We start from the raw sequence: 21678 nt of genomic DNA, 5'->3' as shown, positions 1-21678 counted from the left end.
CCCTCACCACTAGACCAAATCTAGTCGCTTTATAATTTATTTTTCTACTCTAACAATGCAGAGAAATTCTTAGGTGAATACTCACCTAAGCATTAATTATTAGGCACAACCAATCATAAAATTACAACTCATTAACATATTAAATAATTATAAATAAATAATAGACCATTAATAAGAGCAAATCTTAACCAATCTTAGAAAATAAGGAAATAACAAAACTCATGCCAACTTGATTTGTTTTTGCGCCAAATTTTAGCAAGTTATATTCCCTCACAATTTGTATGTGTGGATGTGTGGTGACATAAGAAAATTGATTTAATTTGTGGTGTTCGGTAAAATTAACGATTAAATTAGTTTATAAATATGAAATGAAATAAAAAAAAAAAGTAATATATTTAATTAATATTTAATTTTTTAACGTAAGAATTTGGAAGAAAAATTAATAAGTAATTAGCTTATAAAAATATGTGCACATACCTAGTAAAAAAGTTATAAGCTCGCGTGAAAATAATGTTACCAAACAAGTCTTATCATATAAACTTATAAGCAATAAGCTATGAACTCAAAACTTAGCATCTTGAAATAGAGAGTCTCTCTCTCTCTCTCTCTCTCTCTCTCTCTCTCTCTCTCTCTCTCTCTCTCTCTCTCTCTCTCTCTCCTCTCTCTCTCTCTCTCTCCTCTATCTCTTCTCTTCTCTCTCTCTCTCTCCTCTCTCTCTCTCTCTCTTCTCTCTCTCTCTCTCTCTCTCTCTCTCTCTCCTCTCTCTCTCTCTCTCTCCTCTCTCTCTCTCTCTCTCTCTCTCCTCTCTCTCTCTCTATATATATAATATATATATATATATATACGTACCAAACTATAATCACAACTTAAAATAGACATAACAAACCAGTAAAAACTCGGTGTACTTAGTAAATTGTAGAGCAATAATATGGAAATGGATTCAATCTCAGCCTTACAAATTTATTAATATATATTATTTATTTAATCAAAATTCAATCCAATGGTTCACATGCAGTGACTGCATGACTAGCTACCATGATTTGACTGCATGGAATCCAGGTCCCCAATAATATTGTAGTAAAATAAATTAAAATATCCTTCACCTTAGTTAAACTTAAAATGTAGGAATATAGTGCAACATAAAATTGTCTTCATTTAATTATAACTTATAATTAAAATTGCTAAATGTAATTGCAAAACAAAAATTATGTCAAATATCATTCAATAAGTTGATGTTAAGAACAAATTATTCTTGTTTGTCTTGATTAGTTATGATGGTAAGGTTCCTGTAAAAAAAAGTAATTAGCAGAAGTGAAATATCAATATTAAAGAAGAAAAAGAATATAACAGAAGAAAATACAACCATGTAAATAGAAAGAAACATAGAAACAATAATATAGATGATATATAAAGAAGAGAAGTACCCTATGAAAAACAGTTGTTTTCTCCTTGTTTTGGTTTTGACGGCAACATGACAATTTAGAGGGAATAAAACTGCTAATCTATTCTATAACATAATATAAAGGGGATAAATGAGTTTGGGCTGGATTTTTCTTAATACCTATTTTACCCTTCAAAGCAATTCCTACGTATGCCACAACACAAAACTCCACATATTTCCTTCTCTCTTTTCTATTATCATTGTTCACGTAAAAAACTAACATCTATGAAGCGGTTCCATTCCCTTTATTTTTGCAACTGCTACCATCATAAAAAGAAAATTTGTGTAGCCATTCCTGATTCCACAATCCACAACACACTAAGTTTGTTTTTGCGAAGTTTAGCCACAATAAAAAAGTTTGTTTTCAGAAGTCGGTTGCTGAAAATTGGGAAAGATGAACCGCAAGAACAATTAAACAATTTGTGAGAGGAAGAGAGGGATTGGGAGATAGTGACTTGAATTTGAAAGAGGTGATTTCAGATACTACATATTACAGTGAGATTGATCTAATTTTCCTTTTTCAATGTTGAAAATTGATGTAATATCTACTAACCTTCCTTAGTTTTCATTCCCCCCAAAAGCGGTTTCCTTTATCAATAACAACATCATGGCATTGTGGTAGGGTTGGAATTTGCAATGCATGTCTCTTAAATCAAAATAGGTGTGTTGTAAAATCACATTTTTTGCATTTTTTTGTTTGGCTTTGTTCTCAATTTCAGAACCCAAAACCTGGACTACTCACGTTGTTCTCAACATTGCAGTCTTAGAAAAGTAGAAGGTGTGATGAATTTCAAGAATGCTTTGACTTTGATAAACACAAGGTAATGAAGATTTCATTGTCATACTGATACCTTTTCTGTTATGTTGGTACTTGACTGATATAGAGAACACAATACATATATGAAATAAATGTGATCAAGGCCTTTCGGAAGTGCGACTGGTTTTATGTTTATGTAATTCACCACAATTACTTATTGTTTGTTCATTAAAATGTTTTTTTAATTGACTTCCTATTAATTCTATGATTGATTGATCATTCTTATTGTACACCTTTCCGTTTTGCAATCAGTTATTAACCTAATCATGTTGTTATAATTAAGCAAATGTGGTGTGGTTTGAGGTTAAACGAAGAATACTAGCATAGATATCAATTCATTCTACAATATATTTTTGTTGCGTGTCAAATTGATTTTATCATGTCTTTTTGTTAGAAACGATTGATCGCCAAATTTTGGGTTGACTTTTTCCATTAAGACTTTACCCAATTCACAACTATGGGTAATCGAAAAAATTTTGTAACCTGATATACATGTAACCTAACCGGTCCTTAATAACAGAAAGAAAAAAGAAAAAAAAAACTAACCGCACGAAGAAATGAGTTTCACAGTCACTTACAATATAGGAATAGATACAGGGGGATAGAGAGAGATAGAAAACTCATAAGCGAGAAAAAGAGTCACTATGCCAAGGCCAAGCCAATCATGTTTGGGATTTTTTATTTTCTTTTAAATTGTTTTTCGGTGAATAAATTTATTTTTTCTAAATTTCAAGTCTGACCATGACATTGAACATATGTAGTGCAAAGCACTATGAAATTTACTTTGCATGTTGTCAGGTTAAGTTTTTATTTTTATTTTTTATATTGAGTTTTCATTGATATATTTTTTTTTTCTTGATGAAATGATTTAGCTATTCTTTGGTCAAAACTGTTGCATTGCCAAGATATAGACAGGGCGAACCGGGATAAGCCCATCATGAGAATCGGTGAGAGAACTAGGAGCTAAAAGAAGCAGTCTTTTATGCATCGGTTGAAATTGTTTGTTTACTAGAAAAACGAATGTAACTTATGATGCTCTACGGATTAGCCCAATTTTCATGACCTTTTTGGATGCAAACTCTTGAGATGTAGTATTCATTAATGTTTTTTTTTTTATTTGGTCTTATTTTGTTAATATGTTATGTTTAGGTTTCAACTGTCATCCGTGTTGTAATGCCTGCATTTTATCTATGCCTACAGTCGGTTAGAATTGAAATTTTTTTGATGGAAACAAACAGGATTGGTTCATGTAGTATTTATATGTGCAGTTAATCCAAACACCTACCCTTTATGTGAAGTAGTAGCAAGGAATGCAATACGAGAAAGATAGACAAGAGTTACTGCACGTGGAAGGGTAAAGAGTGTGTAAATTTTGGATTTGGATCCACTCCAATTTTTCTTCATGTTTTCTCTCATTTTTCTTAATTAAAGGGTTGATAAATTACAAAGAATAAAAAGGAGAAAAAATTAACATAACATTGTAATACTAACAACTAACATTGCTTATCAACAAAAAAAGAAGAATAAAAAGGAGAAAAAACCAACCCTTAGATTAAGAAAAAATAAGGAAAATTGGAGAGGATCCAAATCTATAAATTTTTATTTAAGTGTGTATATGTTATTTAACTCCGATGTGGAAGGGTAAATAGTGTTATAAATTTGTGTTACAAGTGTGTTACTTTATCTATGGTGGGAACCAATGCACTTATATTACAATTTTTATTTTGAGGGAAACTGAAAATGCCCAGATTAGTTTAAATAAAAATCAAATTTATAATAAACAATTGTTTACAATTTATATACGTTAGTATAATAAAAAATGCAGATCATACAAACGGGAATATAGAAATACACAAATTAGTTTAAATAAAAATCAAACTTATAATAAACCATTGTTTATAATTTATTTACGTTAATAGAATAAAAAACGCGGAGCGCCTGTTTGGCCGCTAGTAACAATAATATAGGTACGTGCACGTATTTTTATAAGCTAATTCAATTTGTTATAACTTATTAATTTTTCTTTCAAACCTCATTTGCTTGTCGCCAAACAAACTCAACACGAGAGTTATTATAAAATTGGGGAAAAATACTCTTACAATGCGTGATTATATCACTGAATTCAGTAGCATCATGTGTACGTGCATGGAACCTGTCTACTACTTTCTTTGAATCGAGCTCAAAATCAACCGGTCCCAAATTTAACTCGTGAACCCAAGTAAGAGCAGAGACAGAGAGTAACCCAAGAGCTTCTCCAATATGAACCGCACACACAAGAGTAAATTGGTCATACCTAGCCAAAACTAGGCATGGCAACAGAACTCGTACCCGCGGGTACCCGCCCGAACCCACCCCGAGTTTGACGGGGAAAAACCGATTTGACTGGGTTTGGGTTTGGGTTTGGGTTTTCCCCGATTTCAAAACATGGGGATGGGGCGGGTAACGGGGATATTGGTACCCACCCCGAACCCATCCCCGAACCCGCCCGCCCGAACCCATCCCCGAACCCGCCCGTTTATATAAAATTACTATATTACCCCTATTTATTTATAATGTCACAAATCATATAACTCATCTTCTCGCTTCCCAATTCCCACTTCACGTCTTTGCCACTTCCCACTTCACGTCTTTGCCACTTCCCACTTCCACCTAATTCTCTTTCTCACTTCCAATAATTTCACTTCCCAACAAGCAGTAATGATTCCTTCTCTCTTTATTTATATTGTATGTATGTCAGTGTTCGGAAAAATTTTGGGTTCGGGAAAATTTTGGGTTCGGGAAAATTTATTTATTTATATTGTATGTATGTCAGCGTTCGGGAAAATTTTGGGTTCGGGTAAGGTTCAGCAGGACAGGGCAAGGTTCGGGGATACCCGAACCCATTTGGGTATACCCGAACCCATTTGGGACGGGGTTTGGGTTCAATTTTTAATCCCCGTCGGGTAATGGGCGGGGAACGGGTATTTATCAATGATTCGGGTATGGGGAACGGGGAAGGTAAAAACCGTACCCGCGGGTACCCATTGCCATGCCTAGCCAAAACAAAGGCTCCAAGCTCGTCTCTAATGCATATGCCAATTCCCACTTTATTATATTGAAATGAGAAAGAAACATCTATATTACATTTTGTTGGGTTTTTGTATATTGGCTACATTTTGCAAAAACATCTTTTAGCCAAGTGTTGAGACATATGTGCTTACGCCAAGTGTTGCGACAGATGTAACAACACTTGTATGTCTGATTGTTCGCGCCAGCTAGCGTTATTATTTTCTACTCAATCTTTCGAAGATTCGATTGAAGAATTATTTCGTGGTTTCTTATACAACAAGGCGCACGTGATCAATGTGTTTCAGAAGGCAGCTGAACCCTAGTTCTATTTTCCAAAGGAATTATATTTTTGGAAAATATATTTTTGTGTTTCAAAAATAGAACTATTATTTTCAAAAATATATCTTGTGAAGATTGCTGCAAAAAATATAAAAGATTTATTTCAAATAAATCTTTGTGTTTCCAGAAGATTAGAAGATTTAATTTTAAAATATATTTACAACAAATATATTTATGGAAGGAATATTTGATGCAAAGAAAGATTTGATAAAAATATATATTTTGCATCTAGAAGATTTCTTGGAGCTGAAGCATTATGAAAAGCCCACGAGGCTATGCTATTTAAAGGGTGCTGCTAACCCTATTTTATGAACCGAAACTTGAAGCTAAAATAGAATATCAAAGATGTAGTCTTTTAAGGGTTTCGTGTCTTTAAGCCACTCTCTAGGAGAGTTGGTGTAAAGTGAACCACTCGGGTTGTGAGATGGTCACTATGTCCTCACTCAGAAACCTATAGGTAATGAGTTGAGTATTGTCTTGGAGGAAGCTTTTAAGCAACTCCAAATTGTGAACTTAGTCGTTGGCTAGGTGGTGATGTTATTGAAGTGTGTCGACTTCATCTTTGTCAAGGAGAGTGTCTCCATTATGTTGTTATTGAAATCCTTACTGGTTGTAAGGTTGAGGGGAGTGAGACGGGGTCTCATATCTAGGAGTTCCTAAGTAGAAGTGTCATTGGGTAGGGATTAAGTGAGGAGTTGTAAACGGGGGAGTTTAGCTCCGAATTAATACTGCTGATAGTGAATTTCCTCCTGGATTGGTATCCCCCAGATTAGGCTGTTAGGCTGAACTGGGTTAACAATTATGTGTGTCGTTTATGCTTTTCAGTATATGTTTTTAATGCTCTGTTTTATTGTTCTTACTGCTAAGACAAGTGTTGCGACAAGTGTCGGCACATCGTGGACAACACTTGTCTACTGTGTACCAAAATTTCAATTGGTATCAGAGCAGGCATCCTGTTCTGTATCTGGGTGAGATCCTAGGGAAGATACTTTCTGGTTATGAACAAGTAAGGAATACTGAAAAGTTGTTTGGACTTGAAGAAGTTCATATTTGTTTGAATGGTCCCTAGAAGTGGAGGATGAACTATTCATGGCACGATGTATAGCTTTGATGTTTGAGCTTCTGTATGGTTTGATTTATTTTCAAACCTATGTTAACCTGTTGCACCTGAAGTGTGGAGTTTGTGCAAAGGTCATTATGGTGTGCCTGAAGTTTGTTGAGGAGTTTTCTGGTTTGAATTCCGCTGCATACATATATGATGGGAAAACTCCTGGTGGTTTTGAGTGTGCTACACTCTGTTCTCCTCTGGTGAGGTTCAACTAACTTGTTGGAGATGCCAACGATACTTGAGGGTGAACTCAAGTCCACTCATAAAGGCACTCATATATGAGTTTGTTAAAGAGAGATCTGAACGAAGTTGTGAGCAATTTATTTTTGCTTCTAACCCTAAAAGCCAACTTCCAGTGGCTTTGATAAAGGATCTCTTGGTGTGTTCCTTGAGAAGGGGACTGATGTCGTCCCAGATGTTGCTACATCTGACCAGCAGTATGCAGAATCTTGTTGGATTTATTTTGACACTAGAAACTTATGGTTGACTTCTTGGGTGAGTTTATTTCTGATCCAAGTAAGTGGTAGTGCAGATGTGTGTTTTGCTTTTCCTGTGTAAGCTTGATAAAGGATCTATTATTATGGTACCTGAGAAGGGGACTGATGTGCTCCCAGATGTTGGTACATCTGACCTGCAGATTATGCAGAATCGTGTTGGATGACAGTTGGGCATGTAAGGTGCTTGGAATTATGCATAGGAGTGCTCAAGTTGTATGGTCAGAAGAAGCTTATCTGCCTATGTGAATCAGAATGTGGAGGTTCTGATTTTTCTTTAATAGTATGCTCTAGCAATGCATGACTATTGATTCCACTAGTAGTGGATGTAAGGGCAGCAAAATATTGTCAGATACTGAGGTCTGATAATTGTCTTTGGTTATCTACTGCAAGTCACTCGAGAAAAGGGCTGATAATCAGAATCTTAGTCAAGCTTTTAAGCAAACTAAGAAGTTTTGGAGTTTGTGAGTGACTTCACACTTATTAAGCATGACATCTAGCCTATTCAAAAGGTCATGATACAGAGTGTGGTTCTGCAAGGACAGTGATCAAGATGTGTCCTTGTTAAGTAAAAGGGTTAGAGTGTTGTTCAAACATGTGTGGATGATCTGGTATTGAAGGTTAATCAACTACTGATGGTTGATCCTCTTGTGTCCCTCTGTTGTTGTTAATTGTGACTTTGGTGCTTCCACTAAGGCCACAAGTGATTGTGTTGGTGAAACTCTCAAGGAAACTATCCCTGAGACAAATGTTGTACCAAGTGTAGGTACATTTGTGGCACCTGCAACTGCCACATATTTTGATACATCTGCAGCACCTGAAACTATAATAGATCATAATGTTTCAGATATTTCTTACCAGATGAATACTACTGAGAAATAGAATACTACAAAAGTAATTATGACTGGTAATAATTCTGCTGATCACTGTGTTGTGAACTATAAATCTGATGAGAGTATTAGGTCTTTGTTTGCTGATAAAGAACCTTCTGTTGACAAAAGTGTGGGTGATGATCCTGATGTTGTCATTGTGAATGATATAGTGGCTGGTAACAAGTCACTAGATAAGACACCTAGTGCTAATGTTGTAGGAAGAATCAGAAGTAGGGCTGGTAAAAATGAGACAACTGTCAATACACTTGTCCAGAAATCTAAATCATGAAAGGTGACAAGATTTGTTGGGAAGAAACCTTTTTATGGTCCACCAAGGACAAAGAGTAATAATGTATCTGTTACTGGGAGAAGAAAAAGAGTCTGAAAAGAAAGAACCCCCTTCTAGTAAATCAGACTTTGAAAGGGAGACAAGTGTAGCTACATTTGGTGACACATTCAGAAGAAGTGTGAAAGGAATGAAGGTCTGATGAGAACAGTGTCTGATCTAGGTGACTGTTTTGATAAGCTGGTAAGGGGATTTCTAGTGAATGTTGGTGACAATTGTGATGATCCTAAAAACCCTGAGTATAGGCAGGTTTGTGTGAGAGGCAAGTGTGTTCATCTCTCTCCCTCCATAATTAACAAATTTTTGGGAAGAAGTGATGAGGAAGTAGCTGAGCTGGAAGTCACAGATAATGAAATTTGTAGAACAATTTGCTGCTGTTAATTGGGTTCCTACCACTCATTCCAGTAATGTAGCCAAAGAATTGGCTAGGTTCATTTATGTTGTTGGAACTAAGGCCAGGTTTGATTATGGTGCTTATGTCTTTTATGCCACTTTAGAACATGCTAAATCTTTTGCTCTACAACTACCCATAGCATTTCCTACTTTACTGTGTGGTATTGTTCTTGACCAACATTCAAATATTCTTGTGGACACTGATGTCCCTTGTAAAAGAAAAGGAAAGCTGAATATTGAGCAAAGGCTGCTTGCAGGGACAAATGTTGCAGCAGGTGTTGGTACATCTGTCCAGCAAAAGCTGGTGCTCTCACTAGGCAGCAAATGATAACTGACTTAAATGAGTCTAGTAGAGCTCTCAAGAAACTGAAGACTGTGATGATCCTTTGAGTAAAGAATTCATGAAGGTTTTTTTTACATGGGTTGATGTGTTTTCACCTGCTGTGATTAATAAGTTTTTAGACAGGAGTGGAGAACCTGAAGCTGAGCATGCTAAGTCTTTGGATGTGAAGATGCCAACAACATTTCCCACTGTGCTTTGTAGTATTATTCTTGATCAGCATCCAAGTATTTTGATCAGCTTTGATGTTGTCTGTAAGAGGGAATCTCCTCTCACATTGCACTATAGACTAGTTGAAGGGACAAATGTCCCACATAATGTTGCAACATCTGACAAGAAAATTCTGGCTTCATGACAAGAAAAGAGATGATTGCTGATTTGATGAACCTATGCAAGTTGACAACCTTGGTCGAAAGAAGTATGTCTTTGTAGTTGTTGATGATTCCTCCAGATTTACTTGGGTAAATTTTATTAATATCGAATCAAATGTTGTTACTCATGTTAAAGGTTCTGTCAGTTCAAATGTTGTGGGTAGTGTTGGAACATCTGTCAGATGTACCTCTGAAACTTTCAATCTGGTATGAATGTGGCTGTTGTTGATGACACTATTGTTGAAATCGTGCATGTGTCATCTTCCAAGGTTGTTGGTTCTGACACTTTGTCATCCCTCACTAAAGTTGTGGTTGAGTCCCCCAAAGGAACCTAACATAAGTCTAATGTCATATCGGATGTTGAAAAATCCTGGACCAACCAGTTAGTGTTGTTGAAACCTGTTCTGCAATCCCCCAAACTTATGCTGATATGGTTCTGAGAGTCCTCAATCTAATGAGGTTGAAGATCAACTAATGGTGGTTTGGAGTATTAAGGTTTTGAATGTGGTAGAAGAAACTAATCTTGATGATCTTCCACTTGACCAAAGTTGTTGCACAAAGTGTGACTAAAAGAGAACTAGCATGGTACGATTGTTTGGATGTGCATTCTGCTGAGAAGTATTATATGTGTTCAAATGTGTTATGATCAGATGCGATAATGCTCAGATATGTGATGATCAAAGGTGATTACTACTATGGTAAGTGATTGTTTCAGACCTGTTTCTGAAACCTCTAGTTTGATGTTCTTATGTGATGACAATATATCTATTGTTGAAGATGCTTTTGGTATATGTCTCTTGAGATTGACACTGAATAATACTCATCTGTGTTGAATAACTTGTCTGTTCTGGTACGAGATGTTGTAACATCTGTCTCAACATCGTGTTATCTCAAGTGTTCCAACATTGTGTACAACATCTGTCACCAAAATGCTAGAATGTGGTTGACTATGAGCCAAATATTGAGGATGATGTTCTGGGCATCATTGTCACTTGACAGGAAGAGAGTTGACATCTCTTTTGTCCTCTTAGAGAATGTTTCATTCATTTTGAAGAAAATGTCTAGAAATAGAAATTTGTGTTTTGAAGGAGATAATGTTATGAGAAGCTGGATTTTTTGTGAGTATGTTTTTAACTATGAAGCAAGCTACAGCGTTTATGGTGAAGCTACCAATAACCTTTATGGGTGTAATCTCTAAGAGTATTATGAGACAACTCTTTGAGATTGAAAGATCAGAAGCACTCCAAAGCCAAAAAAAAAAAAAGAAAAAAAAAAGGAGTGTCTTTGACTTCTGACTATAGATTTCTTTTGTCGGACCACATGTTCCTAACATTGTTTTCTCTGCCGGTTGGTACATGTTGTTTCCAAGAACAATGTTTTCTCATGCTCTTGTCATGTTGTGGAAACAAGGGGAAAATGTCTATTTTATGAGTGTTGACTATGGAGTTTGATGTGGTGGATATGATATGGTTCCTCCACTTCTGATATATATCTGATGAACTATGTATCCCATGGTGTTATATTTGGTTGTAGTAGCTCTGTGCACTATGTGGTTGATGTGATGAAGATAGTATAGGTTTATGCCTTGTTACTTATGATCTTCATGCTATACTGTTGGAGTTTGGTCATGGTATTGTGGATGAAAGCGCGCATGTTCTCTTTCCACTACTTTTGTTCTCCGTATCATTTGTGGGCTAGGCCATGGATTTCTAGCACCTGTATGTGCCTATGGTCTGGAATATCTGCACTCTGGATATTTCTGTTTTTGCTACTCTGTGTTCTGATATGTATGATGTTTGTCAAAATTATGACTAAAAAGGAGGAGTAGTGTGTGTGTGGACAAATGTGTGGACCAATGTTCTTACATTTGGTGAAGTTGCTGTTCTTATGCTTCTATGCTCGTATTGAGGGGGAGTATGAGTAATATATATATATATATATATATATATATATATATGCATGTGTTGAGGGGGAGAAATGCTATTCAGGAGGAGTAGTAGTGTGTAGCTAGCTTGATAATGTGTTCTGCTAGCTTATGCTCTGATAGTGTGTTTAATGGTTGTGGGAGTGTTATGTTCCTGATGTGTGATGTCATGTCTGATGTCTAGACATCCTGATCTGATGTGTGAGAATTTATTTTTCTCAGTATGTGGGAGTTTATTTCTCCCTATGTGGTTCTTTTGTGAGAGTTTAGTTCTCTCTGTTATGTAACTTGCACTTCTGATACTGCTATGGTACCTCTTTGCCTCTATTCTTTTGTTTAATGCACACTGACTTTATTTGTCAGAATTTGTGGCTAAAAAGGGGGAGTAGTGATCTGTGATATGTAAGATCTATCTGCGTAATGTGTGGACAGATGTGCTGACATCTGGTATCTGCGTGATGTGTGGACAGATGTGCTGACATCTGGTGTGTATGTTGTTGCGGTTCTTTCTGCGATGTGTTAATCTTCTAGGCCTATGTCTAAGTGGAGTAAATGTTACCTTCAGCTCTGTGTGATGTGTTGCAAGAATTCCAAAAAGCATTTAAATTTGTAGCATAGGGCATGATCATAATCATAGTCATAGAAATATGGATGATTCATCGTGCTTAGTCATAATCATAGAAATATGGATGACTTTTATGCTTAGGATCACAGTCATAGAAATATGGGTGATTTAGGTCACATTCATAGCAATATGGGTGACTTAGTTAGTTACATTCATAGAAATATGGGTAACTTGTACATGCTTATTTATGAATGCACACATGTGTGTCTACAACAACTATTAAGCGTTAATCACTCTGATTGAATGCTTCTGCTATTACAAGGATGTTGTAGTTCCTATGGTTGATTACATTGTATGCTTGTGCTCTGTCATGCATAAATTCAGGGGGAGTGGTAGTATGAATAAGTGACAAGTGTGATGCCAGATGCTGAGACATCTTGGCTTTATTCTCTGGTGGCTGGGAATTTATTTTTCCTAGTTCTATGTTTGTGGGAATTTATTTTTCCCTGGTGATCTTTTGTTGAATGGATGTACTCTGATTATAGGAGTTTATTTCTCCTATCTTTGAATCCACTATGAGAGTTTATTTCTCTCTATCTGCTCTGTGAGGCTATATGTGTTTATTCCTGCTATTGCATGCCTCTGATGGTACTCACCTCTCTTGGAAGTAGTCTTACTATGTGTTACTTTCTTTCCTAGTTGTGTGATCATGTTGACTTGAAGGAAAGGTAATACTGTATCTCTCTATATACTGGTCTAATATTGTTTTAGCCAAAATTTGCCAAAGGGGGAGATTGTTGGGTTTTTGTATATTGGCTACATTTTGCAAAAACATCTTTTAGCCAAGTGTTGAGACATATGTGCTTACGCCAAGTGTTGCGACAGATGTAACAACACTTGTATGTCTGATTGTTCGCGCCAGCTAGCGTTATTATTTTCTACTCAATCTTTCGAAGATTCGATTGAAGAATTATTTCGTGGTTTCTTATACAACAAGGCGCACGTGATCAATGTGTTTCAGAAGGCAGCTGAACCCTAGTTCTATTTTCCAAAGGAATTATATTTTTGGAAAATATATTTTTGTGTTTCAAAAATAGAACTATTATTTTCAAAAATATATCTTGTGAAGATTGCTGCAGAAAATATAAAAGATTTATTTCAAATAAATCTTTGTGTTTCCAGAAGATTAGAAGATTTAATTTTAAAATATATTTACAACAAATATATTTATGGAAGGAATATTTGATGCAAAGAAAGATTTGATAAAAATATATATTTTGCATCTAGAAGATTTCTTGGAGCTGAAGCATTATGAAAAGCCCACGAGGCTATGCTATTTAAAGGGTGCTGCTAACCCTATTTTATGAACCGAAACTTGAAGCTAAAATAGAATATCAAAGATGTAGTCTTTTAAGGGTTTCGTGTCTTTAAGCCACTCTCTAGGAGAGTTGGTGTAAAGTGAACCACTCGGGTTGTGAGATGGTCACTATGTCCTCACTCAGAAACCTATAGGTAATGAGTTGAGTATTGTCTTGGAGGAAGCTTTTAAGCAACTCCAAATTGTGAACTTAGTCGTTGGCTAGGTGGTGATGTTATTGAAGTGTGTCGACTTCATCTTTGTCAAGGAGAGTGTCTCCATTATGTTGTTATTGAAATCCTTACTGGTTGTAAGGTTGAGGGGAGTGAGACAGGGTCTCATATCTAGGAGTTCCTAGGTAGAAGTGTCATTGGGTAGGGATTAAGTGAGGAGTTGTAAACGGGGGAGTTTAGCTCCGAATTAATACTGCTGATAGTGAATTTCCTCCTGGATTGGTATCCCCCAGATTAGGCTGTTAGGCTGAACTGGGTTAACAATTATGTGTGTCGTTTATGCTTTTCAGTATATGTTTTTAATGCTCTGTTTTATTGTTCTTACTGCTAAGACAAGTGTTGCGACAAGTGTCGGCACATCGTGGACAACACTTGTCTACTGTGTACCAGAATTTCACATTTAAAACGTTTGGTGGTAGACTTGGTTCATTTTATAACTTGCAAGGTATTATGATTTGAAGGAACAACACCTTCTTTTTTTGAATATACATTATATTAGTAGTAATTTCATATATTATTTGTTGTTTAACCAAATTATCAGGATGATGATGAATTTTTTCGATAATACTAAAAAAAATTAGCCCCACTAATAATTTATATCTGGGTCTGCCCCGGAAGTAATTCAGTTGCCCAACCCGTGTTGTCATGTTTATCATCAAGATTGCATTATGAGGTGGCTCAATACGTCTAGAACTTGCCCATCGTGTCGTAGGCCTGTCTCGTAAGGTTTTCACATGAATTTAGATTCCTTGTAGTTGTGATTTCCATGCATTGACATAATCAATTGTCAGTGATATATAGTGGGATCAAAATTAAATTGTTTAAAATTTAATTTCATATTTTTTAAATGAAAACATATATTGCAATTTGGATAATCTAATCTTAATCCAACAATTAATAGTACATTTACTTCATGAGTATGTGGAAATTATAACCACAAGGAATTCAATTTATTTTCTCAAATATTCATCATTAAACTCCGTATTCCATATAACTATAGGCTTAAGTTCGTTTATGCCAAGTTGATTTGGTAGAATAGTGCAAACTCAGCTATTTAGAAGTTTAGACGGGTGTGGAAGGGTAGAAAATGTGAAAAAGTGGGAAAGTTTGGATTTTTGTGGAAAAGGTTTGATTTTTTATTGTAAAAGTTGAGTTCTTATCAGTGTTTTAAAAACCGGATCGGACCGGTCGATTGAACCGGGAATCGGAAATGGTCCAGTCTGGTTCAAACGTTGGATCGGATAAGCTGTTAGACCGGTGGGAACCGCTCAAAACCGGAAAAACCGGTGAACCGGCCGGTTCCCCAAACCGCCGGTTCGATTGCATGCGGTTTTTTTTTTTTACTTTTCTGTCATTTTTTTATGTTGAAAATACAAATTAGAAAACATTGTACACCAGAAAATACAATTTTTTTTAACATCCAGAAAATACAAATTACAAAGGCAGTAGAAGAATTGAGTCAGAGAAGAAGTGAGTAGAGTAGGAGAAGATCTGAGTAGAATAGTGAATAGAAAGATCTCTACAATATTGTTAAAGAGTTGTGGGAGAATTAGATGAAACAGAACAAATCGTAGTTTTTTCAAAGAGAAATCATTATAATGTTACAACTTGCTGCAATGAAAAAATAAGAAGATTAAAAGTTGAAACTTGAAAGAATGGTGTTGCTAGAAGAAAGGGAAACAATGCTTCTTTGTTGTTCAAAAAAAAAAAAAAACGACGCTTCTCTTGTTGCAAGGGAGGGGATTATGAGGATGTTTTCTCCCTAGGTCTTCCATGTATTTTTTATATCCCCAAATATTTCAATTTTGTCCTTGCTAAAAACTTCGGTTCGCAGAAACTGAAGTTTTTTCTAGTTCAAATTCAGGGAAAACTCGGTTAACAGAAACCGAATTTTTTTCAAGGCAAAAAAAATTTGATTCCTAGCAACCGAAATTTTTATTAAAGGGAAAAAAGAACCATGGGGGCCTAAAGAGAAAACATGAGACTTGTAGTAATATTTAGGGTTAGTTTGGACTTGACCCACTAACATTTAAATGGCTTGGCCCACTAATATCATTGTTTTTGTTTTTTGTTACTATGGTGAAGTGTTTTTTTTTTTTAATAATAATGATAATAATATAAAAAATTTCATTAAAATAAACAACGATACTATTAAATTACATTACTTAATAAAACACTAATCTAGTAATCTTTTTTGTTTTTTTGTAAGGTCATGTTACGACTTAGATTTTTTTTATAGCAACTTATAAATAGTTTTAATATTTTAGGTGTTATGATTTTTTAGAGCCTTGGTCTTCAATCTAATTTTAATTTTTTTAGAATTTGAATTTATAGAAATTAAACTTGTGAAATTATGATATTTTGAAATTTTTACATTTTTTAGGTGTCATGATTTTTTTAGAGAGCGAGTCATCCGGTTCAATCTGGTTTAATAACTATATAGTTTTATTATAGAGACCGGTTCATTTCACCGGTTTAATTCGGTTTAATCCGGTTTATCATGCGGTTCGACCAGTGACCCGGTAGTTCGACCAATGAACCAGTGACCTAGTATCCTCACCGGTTCGATGTTCGGTCCGGTTTTTAAAACACTGGTTCTTATGGTTTGTGGAGATGAAAGAATTGTTAGAAAAGTTATGGAGATGAAGAAAATGAAAGTTTAGAAGTATATAGAAAAGTTTGTGATGTTTTTGGGAGGCTAGAAAGAATTCGGCAAAGTAACAGTACGAAAATAGGATGTGAAAAAGTGATAATCCGTAACTTTTTTTATAGCCATTCATCGTGACACGATGAGCTCGTGTAATGGTTATCTTTTTTTTAAAAAAAAAAATGTGCTCTCATCGTGGCACGATAAACCTCGGAAGTTCAAAAAATTGATTTTTCTTCTTTTGAAAAAATTGCATTCCTTCCCCTTAAAAACATGTTTTTATGTGATTTTTGAAAAATATTTGATTTTTTTTTTTGTATTTTTAGTAGTTTTTAATCCCGTGCTACCGCACGGATGTATGTTTTTTTTTTTTCAACATTTTTTTGTTTGATTCATGATAGCCCTAAAAATGGGCCAAAAATACTATTCATGCAGCCAATAGAAAAGAGGAAGATATATAGCATGATCAAGCACCAAGGATACAAAGAAAACTCTAACAATTTACAATCATACAATATAAATTATCAGAACTAAATATACTTTTATTTAAATTTTTTGAAAAACTTCAGGATAAACAACATTTACAGTCGATGTTTTGGTTAATTCATTACCATCAGTAACCATAACTTTCAATCCACTTCGTGTCTTAACTCGCAAAAAAGCAACATACAATTGACCATGAGTAAATACAATTTAACCCGTGCTCCCGCACGGATGACTTTTTTTTTTATCCGACATTGAGTTTTTTTTTCCAACTATGGGTATTATAAAATGAAAAAAATTAATTTATTGAAAAGAGCAACTTATGTGATTGTTGGGGTGTGTTAGAAGAGTCCGTCAGAGAATGTGTACTTACCACTTCTCATATCTGCTTAGTGCTTTCCAACACTCTGAGGCTAACAGAAAACTAAAAAAATATGTTGAGAAGGATGCATTTCCAAAGTGATGCATAATTTAGTAAATCTGATCAAAACTTATCCACAATATATAATATTTCCAAATTGTTTGCTTTATCAAAATTTATTATAGAGGGAAACTAACACATTCATTAATGGCAAGATAATTTGAGATGAAAATTTGTTTCTTACTCCAGCCAACATTGAACTTACAACTTAGAAAGGTTAATAAAAGATCCATGCACTTGCACATACAGAATACAATGCATGATTGTATGTGATATCCGTTCAACATAGTTTTCTGATTACTTTAAAATTTAAGGTTCAAGATTCATTTGATGAGGGCTCAGATAGGAACCAGTAATCACTAATCAGGCAAAGAAAAACACAACTGATTAATAACGTGCAGATAGTGTTATTCAACATCCTTTTACAACACTTTCACAACCACAAAAAAATCCTTTTACAACAAAATCCTTATAGAGACTACAATCCTTCGCAAAATACTAACTAATGTTCATTTACACACAAGGTCACACTATGTTACAGGAATGCTACAATATTTTTATCCACAAAAATCAATGATTGAATCAAACAAAGTAAGACCATAAAAACTTCAAAGTAAGGAAAATAGACCCTCAACACATTTCAAATACTTGACAAAAAATACAGTATTTTCCTTTTGATCCTTCTAGTGTTGGTATGGACAGACAATTTTCCTAGATAATATGTCTGGAAATGTGTCTACCAATGCCTCCAAGCAAGCAACTATCTTCCATGCTCAATTATTTCACAACTGTCGGCAACATTTCAACACACCTCACAAGATGCTCCGTATGCTGTGACTACCGAAACATTTCCAAGATGTGGAGAGTATTAACCGAGACTGACCGGGGTATATACTGTTAGTAACCATTATATCACACTGCAGCTAGAAACAAGGAACGTCAGAATGTTAGTAAGCATTTATATCACACTGCAGAAACAAGGAGTATGGCGCAAGACTTTGCTTGAAGTTGTTTAACTAAAAAAGGGTTATTACCTGAATCTAGTTATATGTTCTTTATAATGTCTTCTGTCTAGGACCATTCTTGTAGGTAAAATAGTTAAAACTGAGCTACGGCAAATGGCTGATCACACTAACAATCAAAATGACTTAATTTGAGGCAAAGTTTGTGAACGTGGCCTTGATCTCATGATTGTCTCGTCACTGTGTCGAATTCGTTCAGAAAGTTTCCAAGGTTTCTGCCACTTCCATTTGAATTGTATTAGCCACTGATGATGGCTTCTTTTCCATCTCCATAGCTTGCCAGAAGCTTGTCCTGCAATTGCTAGTTTTATCATCGACAATTGCCCAATAGGTACCATCTGCATTGATTGCAAATATCAGTCTTAGACCAATGAAAAGACATACCAATTAATATAAGGGAGAATATATTACCCTTCTAGTTTGATCTATAAATGCTGCTGATTCCCTCACTTGGCCATTAACAATGCCTGGTGTATATTTGCGCTGTTTCGGTGCTGGCACAGAATCCGGAGATAAAGGTTCTGCTATGTCTACGACACAGTGTTTCAATGAATTTGGAGAATTTCCCTATTGAAATCAGGTGAAGGTTAATTAACTACTGACAATAAAAGAAATATAACAGTAATTTTATTTTCAAATTTTTGGTTTATTTTCTTTTGAATCTTATGCAGACAAGATCTTACTGAAGCTGGCTTTGCCAATGTAGTTGCAACATCGTGCTCTCTCACTTTTAGTTCCTTCTCAATTTCCTTTCTCTTGATTTCGCTTTGCCGTAATAGACCTACAAGTTCCCTGATTTGATCTTTCATTTCTCTTAACTCCATGTCCTTCTCCCACATTTGACACCTGTAGTTAACACCTCATACGTCAAATTTAACAGTATATAAAAGCATGCATTATACACCACTTAGTAAAAATAAAAAGGAGTGTATACAATAATTTAACAGGGATTAATAGTCATTCGTTTCCATTCCTTTTATAGTGATCAGGAAAACAATGGTTTATTGAATTGAATTGGATATTCAGATCAAAACATTCAAACTTTGGCCACTTAGACTAATGCACATTTATCTTGTTCGGAGAAAAAGACCAAGAGATTTTTTTTTACCTAGTGTCTGCAAGAGAATTGAACATGTATTGAAGCAAAATTTTGGCTTCTCCCATTGAGCGCAACTGGTTCCAGTGTCCACGGTTTGTAAAGGCCCGTTCTCGTTCTTCTGCCTCAGATAGTTGAGAAGCCATTGCCACAAGTGAATTAGATGATATGCTCAGCATGTTCTCCAGTGAAGCTATTCTGGCCATTCTTGCATTTAGCGACATGGAGAATGCTCTGAGAAATGTTAACAGCGGTCAGAAAGAGAGACGATATCCTTTTATATTGCATGTGTTATTATTTGAAAATGCTTATATTTTCAAAAAGTGAAGAAGTATGCAGACCTAGCAAATTCATTCTTCCCTTTTGGAGGACTGAGACCATTGGCAGCAAGCTCATTTACTTGTCTCAGCATTGCTAACTCCTCTACAAGAGCAGCCCGCCTGAAGATTGTGTCGAAGCGTTAAAATTTACAATACACTTAAATCAATAATAAAAAACATAAATTAGGAAAATGTGCTGCATACACTTGGCTCTACTTCTCATACTCAAAACGAACTTCGTGCTCTTTTACCATGACTTCTAGCTCGTGATCAAGCCACCGTTGCAAGGACTTCTCATTGCTCTAAAGAATAAACTCAATAAGTCACATAAAAGATATTATGGATAAACTCTTCCTCAAAAGTTGGCCGAAGACGATCACCAATCATGGAAAGACTAAGATCATTGTCTATACCATGAACTGCAATGCTGTTCAAAATCAACAAACAGTAAAATTTAATATGAAAAACACCAAATCAATTATATCACCTAAATCACCTAAATATACACAATTGCACCATACAAACATACCTATTTCTAAATGCCTCAACTTCAGCAATCTCTGGATTTATCAAAATCCTAGTAGTATTATGCACATTCTGAAGTGATGCTTTGTCTACAACACATACACAATCATAAGAACCCATCACATACACACTCAAAATCCAAAAAAAAAAAATCAACACACTACCTCTGAAAATCTTGACCTTCGCAAATTGAACAACCACAATAGGCAAACCACTGACCGCTGATTTCCCCATTTTTTTGCTCAACTCATCAGCATATTCACCAAACAAAGCACACTCACACTTGCCGCTGGCCACAAAAATTAAAAACCAAATTACCATTAAAATCAACCATTTCATTCAACAAAAACAACCAAAAACTATATTTTACATAACAACAACACTTACGTATCATCGGTCAACTCAATAACCACCATTTTAGTTAATTTGCCATCACGAACATACTCTCTCTCAGCGGAAATACCAGTCATCAAACCAATGACATCTATAGACAAGACACACAAATTCACACAATATACCAATCTATAAAACTATCAACAAACAAGCAGACATCAACCAAAAAATCAAAACAATTACTTACCAACCAAGTACTTATAATCATCAGTACGGGCAACAATCTCTGCAAGGCTTGTAACTTTTATTCCAAATTGACTTATATCATCACCTTCAGCAGCCACAACCACTGTCTTCAACTGGAAACCAATCTTGTATCGATGCAAAGTGGTGCGATAGCTACCACTCTGAGGAAAAACAGAAAAATCGGAAAACTCGTAAACACGACCCTCCTCAAGACGAGATTCAAACACATGAATCAACTGCTTCCTAACTGAAGCATGGATTTTTCCTCCCTGAATTGAAAATATTGTAACAAACAAATCATCACTCATCCTCAAAAATCAAACCCACACACAGAACAAAACAAAAACAACCATATGTGATTAAAAAGACAAAGGAAATTCATCTCAGACGATGTATTAATATACCAATGTAGGAAGTAACACCTATCAGTAATTATTCAACCATGTCAATAAAACTATTCTATAGACTAACCTTATAATCCACAAGAACCAACTCAATAGAACCAGATTCATTTGGATTGAGAAAAGCAGGAACCTTCCACAACCGAACAATCCTGGCCTTAATCCGAACCCTCTCTTTGCCAGGAACGAGATCAACGATATGAATGACACAACCGTGGCTGAGTAAATATGAACAAATATGTGAAATTTATAGAACCCTATAAATTTCAAATTAGGGAATTTCAATTGAGAGGGAAAATCTCACCCCTAGTTAACACCCACACCAGAAAAACCCACAAAGAATCAGGTGATACCCACATCACCTAAACCGAGGCAAAAATCTGCACCAGAAAACTATGATACGACCAGATTCAAAGAACAAAAAAAAAAACAAAAACCTATCTCGCAGAGGAAGCGTGGAGAAGAAGAGTCGATACTGTTACAAACAGTACCACAAAAGGACAAAAACAAGACACGATATATAAAAAACAAAAACG

The 21678-nt window shown here is 35.3% G+C and overlaps 2 protein-coding genes across 2 annotated transcripts; both read right to left on the bottom strand.

Annotated features, from left to right (window-relative positions):
* Positions 1 to 17877: 17877 nt before the first annotated feature.
* On the bottom strand, positions 17878 to 19555 carry LOC123919081 (kinesin-like protein KIN-4A). The gene is made up of 5 exons (XM_045971304.1): positions 19330 to 19555; positions 18905 to 19067; positions 18633 to 18788; positions 18234 to 18559; positions 17878 to 18122 (listed from the first exon to the last, which is right to left on the bottom strand). Exons 1-4 carry the CDS (start codon positions 19539 to 19541, stop codon positions 18338 to 18340), a joined length of 753 nt encoding a protein of 250 aa, XP_045827260.1. The 5' UTR covers positions 19542 to 19555; the 3' UTR covers positions 17878 to 18122; positions 18234 to 18337.
* Positions 19556 to 19658: 103 nt separating this feature from the next.
* On the bottom strand, positions 19659 to 21501 carry LOC123914924 (replication protein A 70 kDa DNA-binding subunit A-like). The gene is made up of 8 exons (XM_045966085.1): positions 21464 to 21501; positions 21213 to 21360; positions 20743 to 21010; positions 20550 to 20646; positions 20327 to 20451; positions 20167 to 20251; positions 19842 to 20064; positions 19659 to 19757 (listed from the first exon to the last, which is right to left on the bottom strand). The coding sequence occupies exons 1-7, from the start codon at positions 21499 to 21501 to the stop codon at positions 19953 to 19955; spliced, it is 873 nt and encodes a 290-aa protein (XP_045822041.1). The 3' UTR covers positions 19659 to 19757; positions 19842 to 19952.
* Between the last annotated feature and the right edge of the window lie 177 nt (positions 21502 to 21678).

The sequence above is a fragment of the Trifolium pratense genome, linkage group LG3, assembly GCF_020283565.1.
Source record: "Trifolium pratense cultivar HEN17-A07 linkage group LG3, ARS_RC_1.1, whole genome shotgun sequence".
NCBI classification, from domain to species: domain Eukaryota; kingdom Viridiplantae; phylum Streptophyta; class Magnoliopsida; order Fabales; family Fabaceae; genus Trifolium; species Trifolium pratense.
Note: the sequence above shows the minus strand (reverse complement) of the source record. Positions and strands in the feature narration are given on the sequence as shown.

Excerpts from the sequence above, each read along its gene's own strand:
- LOC123914924 (XM_045966085.1), bottom strand. The coding sequence starts at position 21,501 with ATGTGGGTATCACCTGATTCTTTGTGGGTTTTTCTGGT. Across the intron at positions 20,452-20,549 it reads ATTGAGTTGACCGATGATAC|CGGCAAGTGTGAGTGTGCTT; the intron begins GTAAGTGTTGTT and ends TTTTGTGGCCAG. Across the intron at positions 20,065-20,166 it reads GTTGAGGCATTTAGAAATAG|CATTGCAGTTCATGGTATAG; the intron begins GTATGTTTGTAT and ends GATTTTGAACAG.
- LOC123919081 (XM_045971304.1), bottom strand. The coding sequence starts at position 19,541 with ATGTCGCTAAATGCAAGAATGGCCAGAATAGCTTCACTGGAGAACATG. Across the intron at positions 19,068-19,329 it reads AATTCTCTTGCAGACACTAG|GTGTCAAATGTGGGAGAAGG; the intron begins GTAAAAAAAAAT and ends TGTTAACTACAG. Across the intron at positions 18,789-18,904 it reads CATTGGCAAAGCCAGCTTCA|GGAAATTCTCCAAATTCATT; the intron begins GTAAGATCTTGT and ends TGATTTCAATAG.